General features: G+C 44.8%; 1 protein-coding gene across 1 annotated transcript in view; it reads right to left on the bottom strand.

Annotated features, from left to right (window-relative positions):
* Window positions 1-670: 670 nt before the first annotated feature.
* Window positions 671-13,030, bottom strand: part of Parp4 (poly(ADP-ribose) polymerase family member 4) — an 86,963-nt gene continuing 74,603 nt past the window's right edge. The window contains exons 32-35 of the mRNA XM_029469183.1: window positions 11,204-12,934; window positions 7,705-7,804; window positions 4,746-4,878; window positions 671-1,203 (exon numbers count right to left, since the gene is read on the bottom strand). Of these exons, the coding sequence (XP_029325043.1) occupies window positions 1,011-1,203; window positions 4,746-4,878; window positions 7,705-7,804; window positions 11,204-12,934 (2,157 nt within the window). The 3' untranslated portion in view covers window positions 671-1,010. The remainder of the gene's footprint in view (window positions 1,204-4,745; window positions 4,879-7,704; window positions 7,805-11,203; window positions 12,935-13,030) is intronic.

Raw genomic sequence — 13,030 nt, 5'->3', positions numbered from 1 at the left:
CTTGACAGGAAGTGGAAAGTAAAAGCAAGAACCAGAGAATATACATCCACAAAGGTAAACCTCCTTAAGCCCACGTCCTTCAACCAGACCCTACTTAAGCATTGTCCAACAAGGGCACCTTTGAGAAATTCATCAAGAGATTACTCCAAGGCTTAGGTCAGACCCCCCACAACGCAATCACCTCCTGAAGGCTCATCTGTTGACTCTCAAGCTCCCAATATGTGAGTCTATGAAGGGCATTTCATGGCCAACCCAAACGTAACAATAAACAAGGCAACTCAATGTGGATCAGAATTCCAAACATAAAATCCAAAACCTAGAAAATGTCTGGAAGGTGAAAGAGCAGAAAATGTAGTTGACTATTGGTTTGTTGATTGATTTTTAGGATATGACAACAAAACAAGACCCATGGAAGAATTGCTTGTGACACCAAGTATCGATCGGTGCATCTGCAGAAAGAAGAGCCATATGAGGAAGCATGCACACCAAGTCACACTGCCTGGGGACCAGGGTCCTAGAAACAGGCGCAGCCCAGAACACAGCCACTAGCCAAAGACCAACTCCTTTCTATCCTGCTCAGTCTGCCAGCCTTCCACTGGTCACCTGGAGGGAAGACACAAAGAGCCTCCCCTGCCACCAAGACACTGAAACAGCATCAAATATTGGTTCTTACAGCTTTTATTGTTGTTAAATGATTAATCAATTCTTTTCATTAATTTTATTTTAAAGGGACTGATAGCTACATTTAACACATCATTATTGGTATTTGCTATTTGATTATTTTCTACATAGAAATATGAGAAAGGCAGCAGGGCAGTGGTGGACGCCTTTAATCCCAGCACTTGGAATGCAGAGGCAGGCAGATCCCCTGAGTGTGAGGCCAGCCTGCTCTACAGAGTGAGTTCCAGGATAGCCAGGGCTCCACAGAGAAACTCTGTCTTGAAAAAAAACAAAAACAAAACAATAACAAAAGAAATAAAAGAAAGGCTTAAAATGCGATTTCATTGGCTTCAGCCTTGGCTGTAGTGTAGAATTCGGTGAAGAGAAGTGTTGGCTTGGGGCTGAATTCCCAGTAGTTGCTTTGTGGCTGCCTCCCAGTCTTTACCCAGCTCAAGCCGTTGGCAGATAGATGGATACTGTCCTTCTGTCCTTCTGGCCCATTCTCTTGCTTTCTTTATGTTCTCAAAAGCCCATGGAATATTCCTAGATTTAAAAAAAAAGTTTATATTGGTTCAGAATATGTGAAAGGCAATGTGGTATCCAATCAATAACACTGTATTGGATAAAATGATTCTGTCAAAAATGAAGATTTTAATAAAAGCAAAATCTTAAGACTTCCATTTGCCATGGGGATTTTGAACTCAGTACATTTCTAGTTTTTTACCTGCCTCACTTCCCAGTTCCCAATGTGCACAGCAGCCCCGCTCCCCTGCTCCTCCACCCCACTGCTCTCTTGGGAGAGCTGCAGCTTTTTCTGGTTTCTTTATATTGTTTCCTGTTGCTCCTTTTCTAGTGTCCTTGAGGCCCGTTTTGATGTCCATCCCTGACTGGGAGTTTTCAAATTGTCCCAGATACTTGAAGAACACCTGAGATTCAGCTGTAAAGACCTACACCCCAGCCCTTACACCAAAGTTTTAAAATAGAATTTAACTTATTATTGTGTGTGTGTGTGTGTGTGTGTGTGTGTGTAGCCTGAGTGAGAAAGCTGTGAACTTATAGTAAACTATGGATTGGGCAGAGGGCAGAATGTTATTCTCACAAGGTAGCTGTGCTGAATGGTTTCATGTCAAGTTGATACAAGTCAAAATCATCAGAGATGAAGAAACCTCAATAAAATGCCTCCATAAGATCAGGATGTAGGCCAGCCTGTAGAACAATTTTTAATGAATGATTGATGGGGCAGGGTCCAGACCATTGTGGGTGTGGCCATTGCTGGGCTGGTAGTCCTGGGGTCTATAAGAAAGCAGGCTGAACAAGCAATGAGGAGCAAGCAAGTAAGCAGCATCTCTCTGCATCATGGCCTCTGCATCAGCTCCTGCCTCCAGGTTCCTGCCCTGCTTGAGCTCCTGCCTTGACTTCTTCCAATGATGAACTGTGGAAGAATATGCAAAATAAACTCTTTTCTCCTCTAGTAGCTTTGGTCATGGTGTTTTATTACAGCAATAATAACCCTGACTAAGATAGTGGTCTTCTAAAAAGAGTTGCATAAACTATAATCAGTGAATGTCTGCAGATTGGCCTGGTGCTGCTTGTATTCAAATGCCAGATTCTATTCCCCAAATCTGGTTGCTTCAAGATGAGCAGATCCTCAAGTATACCAGATTTTGTTGTGTAAACTTTGCCCCCCAAGTTATCCATGATTGGTTAATAAAGATGCCTACAGCCCATAACTGGGCAGAAGAGAGGTAGGCAGAGCTGAGGATTCCCTAGGCTTGAGGCTGGAAACACAAGGAAGAGAGAGAGGAGGAGAAAAGTAGAAGCCCCCGTGAGTAAGTGGATTATGAGCGCATGGCCATGGGGACTGGCCTGATGGAGTAGGAGCAGCCCAGGCAAAACACAGCAAGGGATATCTTGGGGTTACTGACAGAAAAGTAGACAAAATAGCATAGAGGGCTGGTAGCTACCTAGCTTTAGTGTTTTAAGGCTTATTATAAATATAAAAGTTTTATGTCACTTGTTTTGGAACTAAATGACTTAAGGTGGTGTAGAAGCCCCCAAATAATATTTATCACAACAAATGTACCAAGGACATGACATGCCCTTGTATGCCCACATTATCTCGTGGGAAAGGCCTGGGAGGAGTATTCTTGGCTCTTTTCACATCTTTGGTCAAAGATGATAAGGCAGAAGACCAGTATATTCCCAGCTTAAGGTAATTGTGAACATTACTTCATCTTTTGTTTACTTTAATAATAAAAATGAGAAGGTCTTTCTTTGTACTACTCTTTTGTTTTGAAGGCAGGGTTCTTTTTGTAGCTCTGACTGTTCTGGAACTTTCTCTGTAGATCACATTGGCCTCAGATTCAAAGATCCACCTCCCTCTGCCTCCTGAGTGGTGGGATTAAAGATGTGGGACACTACTGCTTGGCTTATGTCTTAGGATTTCCATTGCTGTGAAGAGACACCATGACCAACTCTTATAAGGGACAATATTTAATTGGGGCTGGCTTACAGGTTCAGAGGTTCAGTCCATTATCATCATGGCAGGAAGCATGGCAGCATCCAGGCAGACATGGTGCTGGAGAAGGAGCTGAGAGTTCTCCATCTTGATCCAAAGACATCTATAAGGAGACTGTCTCCCACAGGCAGCCAAGAGGAGGCTCTCTTTTGAACTAGGTAGAGCTTGAGCATAGGAGCTCAAAGCCAAGCCCCACAGTGATGAACTTCCTCCAACAATGGCACACCTCCTCCTCCTGCCACTTCTCATGGGCCAAGCATATATAAACCACCTCAGCTTGTTTACATTACTTGTGAGCTCAAATGCCTGATATCCTACACAGGTCTTAGAGAACCTCTTCCTAGCTGCCTTCAGATCAACATGTAGAACTCTTGGTTCTTCCAGCACCATGTCTGCCTGCAGGCTGCCATGTTTCCTACCATGATGATAATGGACTGAACCTCTGATCCTGTAAGCCAGCCCCAACTAAATGCTGTCCTGTATAAGAGTTGCCATGATCATGGTGTCTCTTCACAGCAATAGAAACCCTAACTAAAACAGGCAGAGTCTCTCTCTATTATATATGTCTGGCTGCCAGTAACTTGCTAGGTAGATCAGGCTGACTTCAAACCCAGAGACTCACCTGTGTCTGCCTCCTGAGTACTGACTTAAAGATGTGCACCACTATTCCAGGAAGAATGTTTTAATGTATTTTATTTAATAGTTTGATAGTTTTTTCCCTGTTGTTTTGTTTTGGGACAGGGTCCTACTGTGTAGCCTAGGCTGGCCCATAAATTAAGATTTTCATCTGTAACCTCTTCAGTAGTGGGATTACAGGAATGTGCCACCCTGACTTGGTTGCTACTTTAACTTATTCCGTGTGTGTGTGTGTGTGTGTGTGTGTGTGTGTGCGTGTGTGGTGTATGTGTCTGGTGTGTGTGTGTGTGTGTGCCCATGTGTGTGTGTGTGTGTGTGGTGTGGTGTGTGTGTGTGTGTGGTGTGTATGTGCTGTGTGTGTTGCTCAGGACTGCAGGACTCAGCCAGGTCCCAGTGCACACTAGGCAAGTGCTCTATCACTAAGGTACAGTCCCAGCTTTGCTTCATGACTTTAAATCCTTAGATGTGGGGCACATGGTTCCCATTTGCATTCTTGTTGCAGACCACACAGGCCAACAATCATAATGTGGCTCTTCTAAATGCACAGAGGAGCAGCACACTCTAGTGTGGAGTACCAAACCAGGAGCCCAAAAACCTATGTTCTGGCATCAACATGCACATGCGCTCTGAGATTTGCTCCCATGAAGTCTGAGGTAAGAATCCCAAGTCAGTTATCCTGCTACAAGAACCTTTGAGCAAGCTGTAACCTGTGAACAAAGGCTCCTCTAAGATTATCATTTATAAACCAGGCATGATGGCACAGCCTGCAGTCCCAGCCTTTGGGAGGCAGGAAGACTGCTACAAAATTGAAGTTGATCTCAATGACATAGCAAGCTCCAAAGCAGCCTGTGAGAGCTGGTCTCAAAACCAAACAGAACATAAGGGGGAGAGAGACCAAATTTTAAAAACATTTACTAGGACAACGAAGTACCTAGAAATGAAGGCGTCATCCATCTTTATCAGAGACTTGGCAACCATTCCTTCTTGTTCCAACTTGGTATAAAGAAACTGCAGTACGAGCAAAGTGGCAATCAGATCCAGGAGACGCTCTCGCCCTTTTGTACCTAAAAAACCAAAGATCTCTTTTACTTCCTGTGGTGGTCTGAAGGAGAAGGCTCCCCAGGCTCATTTGTGTCTTTGAACACTTGGTCCCCAGGCCGTGTTGCTACTTGAGGGGTGTGGATGGTTCAGGACAAGGAGTCTTCCTTGAGGAAGAAGTTCACTAGCAGTGGCATTTGTGAGTTGACAGCCTCCCTCTATCCTGTGACACAATGTGAACAGCCAGTGTCCGGCTCAAGCTAGCTGCTGCTATGCCATCCCTACCAACATGGATTCTAACACTCTGGCTCCACAAGCCAAAATAAACTTTCTTCCTTAAGTTGTTTCTGGTATTTTAAGCACAACAACAAAAAAGAAATCAACTAATGCCCTCTGTCCCTTAAAGTTATACTGAAGAATTACACTGGTATTAGGCTACGTGTGGTTGTTCATGCCTACAATCCCAGCACCTGGGAGGCTAATGCAGGCACGCTGCCATGAGTTCAGCAGGAGCAACCTAGTGCTTTCTAGACCAGCCTGGGCTACAGAGCCCAACATTGTCTGAAAACAAAACCAAATGCCTAACTGAATTATACCACAATTAAATCTATGAGGACCACTGTCTTACTGTGGGGTCAAGGGGGGCTTTATAACCGAGGATGACCAAAGGCATGTCATATGAAAACTATACATTAATGCTGTTTTTTAGTTGTCTTTGCTTTGTTTTGCTTTTTTAAAAAAGACTTATTTATTTATTATATATATATGAGTACACTGTAACTATTTTCAGACACACCAGAAGAGGGCATCAGATCTTATTACAGATGGTTGTGAGCCACCATGTGGTTGCTGGGAATTGAACTCAAGACCTCTGGAAGAACAGTCAGTGCTCTTAATGACTGAACCATCCCTCTAACCCTTTTGCTTTGTTTTTAAAGATGTAATAATTTTAATCTTATGTGTATGAATGCTTTGCCTGCATGTATATATGTGCACTACGTGTGTAAAGTGCTTTTGGAGGCCAGAAGAGGTCACTGAATCCCCCAGGATTAGAGTTATAGACAGTTGTGAAATGCTATGGAGGCTGTTGGGAAAAACTCAGGTCCTCTGCAAGAGCAGCATGTATGTTTTACTACTGGGCCGTCTTTCTGCCTTTGTTTTGTTTTAATAGGGTCTTACTCTGTAGCTCAGGCTGTTTCAAACTCATGACAATCCACCTGCCTCAACCTTCCCAAGTGCTGGGATTCAGTCATGAGCCATCATGCCTGGCTCATGTCTGAATAAAATTTCATTGTGTATATTGAGGCCCCCTCCCCCTTCCTTTCTTTTTTCTTGTTTTTCAAGACAGGATTTTTCTGCACATACTTGGTTGTCATGGAAATTCTCTGTAGATCAGACTATTTTCATCTTAGAGATTCTCCTGCCTCTGCCTTCCAAGTGCTAGCATTAAAGGCATGTGCCCCCATTGCCTGACTGAATGTTCTTTACTCCTATGGTGATGGGCATCTAGATTAGTTTCTTATCTCGGATATTATGAACTGTGCCACAATAAACATAGACAGAAGAGTATTTCTGTGATATGCTGACTTAGAATCTATCAGACATGCCCAGGAGTGGTATAACTGGCTTATATAATAATTCTATTTTTAGTTTTTTTTTTTTAAGAACCATCATATTGATTTCCATAGTGATTCACCAACAGTATATGAAGGTTAGGCCTGCCCCATCTTTAGGGGTATTTGTTGTTTTCTTTCTCCAGTCTAGTGTGCATGTGAATGCAGGTGCCCTCATAGGCCAGAGAGGTAGTTAGATCCCTTAGAACTGGAGTTAAATCCAGGAGTGGCGCTCACACCTTTAATCCCAACACTTGGGAGGATCTCTGTTGAGTTTGAGGCTAGCCTGGTCTATATAGTGAGTTCTAGGGTAGCTAGGATTCCATAGAGAGACCTTGTCTCAAAACACACACACACACACACACACACACACAAAAGACAAAATAAAGAACTGGAATTAGAGGTAGTTGTCAGCCACTTGACATGGGTGCTGGGAACCAAACTGGTGTCCTCTGCAAGAGCAGTTTTTGTTTTTAACCCAGAACCATCTCTTCAGCCATTGCTTCTTGACGGACTGAGACAAAATCTCAGCGTGGTTTTTTGTCTTTCCTCGATGCTAAAGCTGGGTGTTACAGACGGAAGAGCCACAATGTAGAAAGTGCAAAGATCACAAAGTCAATCACTAAGTGAAACAAAATGCTCCTGTTGATCAATAGGTACATATGTTGTGTGGCCAAGAAAATAATTGCTGAGCATGTGAAATTGAGCTTTTGGATATTGCTGTTGCTGGCAGGATCTGGCAACATAGCCCAGGCTAGTTTCTAGCTCACGATCCACCTGGTTTTGGGATAAGGCCACAGCAGGATTACAGACAGGTGTATGCTACTATTCTCAGATTCAGGGTCACTCTTCTTCAATAGTTGGCGCCATGTAAACTAATAAAACTGCCAAGATAGTACTTTCATCATGGGTAAAGCTATGACATACACCTTTGATCCCAGCACTTGGGAAATTGAGGTAGGCAGATTGCTGTGAGTTCAAAGCTAGCCTGCTCTACATAGAGAGTTCTAGGCTAGCCAGAGCTACATGGTGAGGCCCTGACTTAAAAAAGAAAAAATCTAATTTTAGTCATATGTAACTTCCAAAAGTTACATGTGAACTACTTCCAAAAGTAGTCCATTCCAAATGAATGTACTAGTTTACAAAATCAATACAATGTTACAATGAGGAGTTTGCCTGTAAATGACTGGAAAAATGAAGGAAAAAAGTGACTTAATTAACTGAAAAACAGTGGCTTACCTAGAGATCGAATGCCCTTTTCTTCAAGAGAAGTGAGCAGAGCATTTACATTAAGGTTTAATATAAGTCCTAGTTCTGGTGTCAGCTTCCAAAAACCATCCTGTAAAATTAAGGAAAAAAGTTATATTGTCAGTCCTAGGTCCTCGGTCCACTGTAAGTCTCTAGCATGATTTCTTTTTCAGTATTTAAAATATACATTAGATAAAAGACATTTAATCACACTGTAAATCCTGAGATCGTATTGCTAACTGGAAAACTGGGTTTCTGGTTGTGGTGTGGCTCAGCCTTAGAACATATCTTTAATCCCTCTGGCTGGAATACAGACATGCCCTTAGTCACACCTTCAATCTCTAACAATGAAAGTAAGGTTAGTTTGTAGAAGGAAGCATTTGAGGGGCAAAGTGACAAATCAGAGAAAGATTTGACAGGATAGGATATACCCAACTCTCATGAGAACAGAAGAAGGAGAGCTGACTTAAGAGAAAGCTGTGCAGAGGGAGAGAGGAGGCAGTTTTACTGGCACAGTTATAGAGAGACAGGTTGCAGAGGAAGAACAAGCTAGACGCAGGTGAAGACAGAATGAGCCAGGGAATGATAAGGAGCCAGAAAATTAGAACATATTGCCAAAGATAGTATGAAGCTAAGCAGAGCAAAATAATCAAGAGGCTGAGAAAGAAGCCAGGTTGAATCAGTTACCTAGGAGAGTCAGAACAGCTGAGTTGAATCACACAGCCAGAGAGCAGAAAGAACTAGGAAGGGTTCAGCTCATTCAGTGGTGTCTTAGTTAGGGTTTCCATTGCTGTGAACAGACACCATGACCAAGGCAACTCTTATAAAGGACAACATTTAATTGGGGTTGGCTTACAAGTTCAGAGGTTAAGTCCATTATCATCAAGGCGGGGGCATGGCAGCTTCCTGGCACAGGAAAAACTGAGAGTTCTACATCTTGTTCTGAAGGCTAGCAGGAGAAGACTGGCTTCTAGGCAGCTAGGATGAGGGTTTTAAAGCCCACGCTCACAGTGACACATCTACTCTAACAAGGCCACATCTCCTAATAGTGCCACTCCCTGGGTCAAACATATTCAAACCATCACAAGTAGCAAATCTCAGAAGCCTAAAATATTCTAGGCCTAGATTGTACAGAGGCCAGAAGCTTCCAGGACTAGGCCTAGGTTAGCAGATGGAGACTGTAAACTTGAGAGAGAGAGAGAGAGAGACAGAGAGAGAGAGAGAGACAGAGAGAGAGACAGAGACAGAGAGAGACAGAGAGAGAGAGAGAAAGAGAGAGAGAATATGTAGACATGTATATAGTGTAGGGAATATGCGTGTGTACACGCATACAGTGTAGAGGTCAGAGACAACCTTTTGGAAGGGAAGTCAGTTCTCTTTACACTGTGAGTCCCGGGAATTGAACTCAGGGTATCAAGCTCATGTGGCAAGCGCCTTTACCCACGGAGCCAGCTCACTGGCTCCTAAAACTGATCTACTGAAGATGTTTCTAAAGCTACTTTCCTAATATGTGACCCTATCTCAACAAAAAAGAACAAGTTCCAGCTGGTGAAGCAATGGCTGAGAATACTTCCTGCTCATCCAGGGGCCCTGAGTTCAGTAACAATGTTCAGCTGCTCATAAGCACCTGTAATCCTATCTTGCAGGGATCAAACACACTCTTCAGGATTCCATGGGCACTCCCCTATACACACATCATACACAGAAATAAAAATAAATTCTTTCCCCTGAAATACCAAACAAACTACTCCCCACTTCTTTGTTTATGTTTTTATTTGCTTTTTTTTTTTTTGTTTTTCGAGACAGGGTTTCTCTGTGTAGCCCTGGCTGTCCTGGCACTCACTTTGTAGACCAGGCTGGCCTCGAACTTAGAAATCCGCCTGCCTCTGCCTCCCGAGTGCTGGGATTAAAGGCGTGCGCCACCACGCCCGGCTTGTTTGCTTTTTGAAACAAGCTCTCTCAACATAGCCCTGGCTATCCTGGAACTCACTATGTAGACTAGGCTGACTTGGAACTCATAGAGATCTGCCTGCCTCGAGTGCTGATATTAAAGGTAAGTACTGCTAGACCTGGCTATAAGTTAAACTTTTAAAATAAAAGATAAATTATTTGGAAAGCAACTGAGGAAGATGCTCACCATGGACTTCTGGATTGCATGCACACATGTACACACAAACTCAGGTATATAGACACACACAAATTAAAAAAAATTTTTTTAAATAAGAAAAGATAGCCGGGTGGTGGTGGTTCACACCTTTAATCCCAGCCCTTGGGAGGCAGAGGCAGGTAGATTTCTGAGTTTGAGGCCAGCCTGGTCTACAGAGTGAGTTCCAGGACAGCCAGGGCTACACAGAGAAACCCTGTCTCAAACAACAACAACAACAACAACAACAACAACAAAGAGAGAGAGAGAGAGAGAGAGAGAGAGAGAGCAAGAGAGCAGAGCAAGAGCTGAGCTCTGGGGCTGAATGCTTGCCTACAGATGTGATGCGTCGTATTCAAATTGCATATGTGAGCCTGAATCTCAGTGTGGAAGCTTACAGGGAGTTAACTAGAGTAAGAGATGGAGTACTGTGCCCCTCCACACTACAGCAAACTACTACAGGAGCAGCCCTGCACTCCCTTTGTAAACTTTATATACTTAGTAAACTTGTAAGGCAGGAAAAGTGGCCAGGCCTCCACCTGAGGAGCTCCAGTGACCCAGGCCCTACCCCCAGACTTCCCTAACAATCTCTGTTACTCCCAGTGCAGGTCCAGCCCTAAAAAAAAAAAAAAAAAAAAAAAAAAAAGTCCCACCAGGCCCTGAGCTTGCCACAGAAACCTACCAATCCCTGATCATGAAAACCCACCAATCTCTGAACAGGAAAACTACCAATGCCTGAACTCTCCCAAGCACAGGACTTAAAATCCCACCAATCCTCACCCTGTAAAGCTTGCCCCCTCCCCAACATCCTATATAAGTCTGGCTTCCTTCCCTGTCCTCCTGCTGTTTCTCCCCTCAGCAGAGGCAGCCATGCTCCTGGGTTTTTAACTTCACAGTAACTCTTACTCGAGGTTTGTTGTGAGGTGTGACTTTGTGGTATCCCTCGGCTCTCAATGCCAGGATACCTTTCCCTTGGAGCTGCAGCACTCATTCACTGCTACCTCTAGGACAATATTTAGAATACTCACCTCCCTTACATTTACTGGGCAAGAGGAAATTTCTATCAACTTCAATTCCCAGTACTAGAACTTAGAACGTAAGTCCATGGCCTCTTCAGGATGCTAATTTTCAACTGCGGAATGTTAATGTCACCAACAATGCATGGTACATGTCACTCAGCACCATGCAAAGGGTGACCATTCACTGAGAGATACAGACTCCCACGCTGACATGCTCCCTGAACCACGAGACTGGAAAGAAACTGTTCTCCTTCCAACTGCCTTGGGAAGCACTGTGCAAACTGTGAAGCGAGCTGACCACAGACTTAAGCAGAAATAAGTCAAATACCTCAGTCTGTAGAGCAAAGAGTGAAGCCCACGGCACAGGACTCTCCTGGTCTTCATCACAGAAGGTACATTCCTCATCTGAGAAAGTCTCAATACTAGTTAAAAGACCGATGGCTGTAAATGCTGCTGCTTCATCTATATCGGTTTCAAAAGAACTTCCACCCAGTGAGTCTTCTGCCCCTTCTAGAGCAAAGTATGATGACCCATCTCTGGAAGAATAATCTAATGGGAGAGCTGACTCAACTGACTGCATGCTGATCTCTGACACTCTGTTAATAGGGCTCTGATGCACTGCGGCACTTTGCAAATTAAGAAAAGAGCTCTGAGGAACCTCAGAGCAAAGTACATTGGTGACAAGAGGAGGGGCAGAAGGTGGCTTAGGAGGACTGCAAAAAGGTGACCGGTGAAGAACGCCTATCTCAGGGGCTTTGGGAGAGAAGCTGATGTTGTTGGGGCCTTGGGAAAATTTACCTGGATCAAAATCCTTTGAACTACCAAAGCTACCTGAGAAAGCGGTACCACAACTAAAGCCCATATTCCTAGAGCTAAAATCCTTAAAGCTCAGGAGAGGTGGCTCTGAGTCATGGATGTTGGTATCTCCAGCAAGTTTAAGGCTAAGCTTAGGTGGACCCAACTTAGGTGGGATGAATCCTATAGGAGAAAGAGAAAATTGGGTGCCAGCAGGGGGAGCAGGAGGAAGATGGGTGCCACCAAAGAGAGAGGAAGGGGGAGGAGGGTGGGTGCTGCCAGGGCTAGGGGGAGGGGGAGGAATATGGGTGCCAGCAGAGAGAAGGGGAGGGGGAGGAAGATGGGTGCCACCAAAGAGAGAAGAAGGGGGAGGAATAAGGGTGCCACCAGGGATAGGGGGAGGGGGAGAAATAAGGGTGCCATCAGGGATAGGTGGAGGGGGAGGAATATGGGTGCCACCAGGGAGAGGGGGAGGGGGAGGAAGATGGGTGCCACCAAAGAGAGAAGAAGGGGGAGGAATAAGGGTGCCACCAGGGATAGGGGGAGGAATATGGGTGCCAGCAGAGAGAAGGGTAGGGGGAGGAATATGGGTGCCAGCAGAGAGAAGGGGAGGGGGAGGAATATGGGTGCCAGCAGAGAGAAGGGGAGGGGGAGGAAGATGGGTGCCACCAAAGAGAGAAGAAGGGGGAGGAATAAGGGTGTCACCAGGGATAGGGGGAGGGGGAGAAATAAGGGTGCCACCAGGGATAGGGGGAGGGGGAGGAGGGTGGGTGCTACCAAAGAGAGGGGAAGGAAGATGGGTGCCATCAGGGAGAGGAAGAGGGGGAGGAGGGTGGGTACCACCAAGGGGATGGGGAGGAAGAGAAGAAGGGATGTCGCAGAGAGGAGACAGGAAGGCAGAACTAGAGCTGCAGGCAGAAAGGTAAGAAAACTCAGCTGTGACTGCAGGAGCAGAGGAAACCAGGGAAGCAGGCACATTTCGACACTTCTTTGCCATGAGTAATTTTTGAAATCCTCCTCTTTGCTTTGGCTCCAGCCGGATCCCATGCAGCTGCTGCCCCACAGCTTTCAGTTGTGGGCAGACACTGAGAGGCAGGTGGAAATTAAGAGACTGCGCTGTTGCAGGTGGCTGTGCTACTGCAGTCCTGTCTTCAAAATCTTCAGAAACGTCTAGACTGGACGTCTTTATAGTCTTGATTTTCCTTTTTTTAGCAGCGAGTAGCAGTGATGGTTCCTCATTCCCTTCAGAGGAGACTGAAAAGGGCTGCCCAGGAGAGAAGTTGTGCATGTGAAGAGAGAACAGAACAAAATAAATTAGGGGACATTCTTCCAAGAAGCTGGACAATTGGGCTGTTAGGGG

The sequence above is a fragment of the Mus caroli genome, chromosome 14 (genome assembly GCF_900094665.2).
Source record: "Mus caroli chromosome 14, CAROLI_EIJ_v1.1, whole genome shotgun sequence".
Classification (NCBI taxonomy): domain Eukaryota; kingdom Metazoa; phylum Chordata; class Mammalia; order Rodentia; family Muridae; genus Mus; species Mus caroli.
This window is presented reverse-complemented; position numbering and strand designations above follow the sequence as displayed.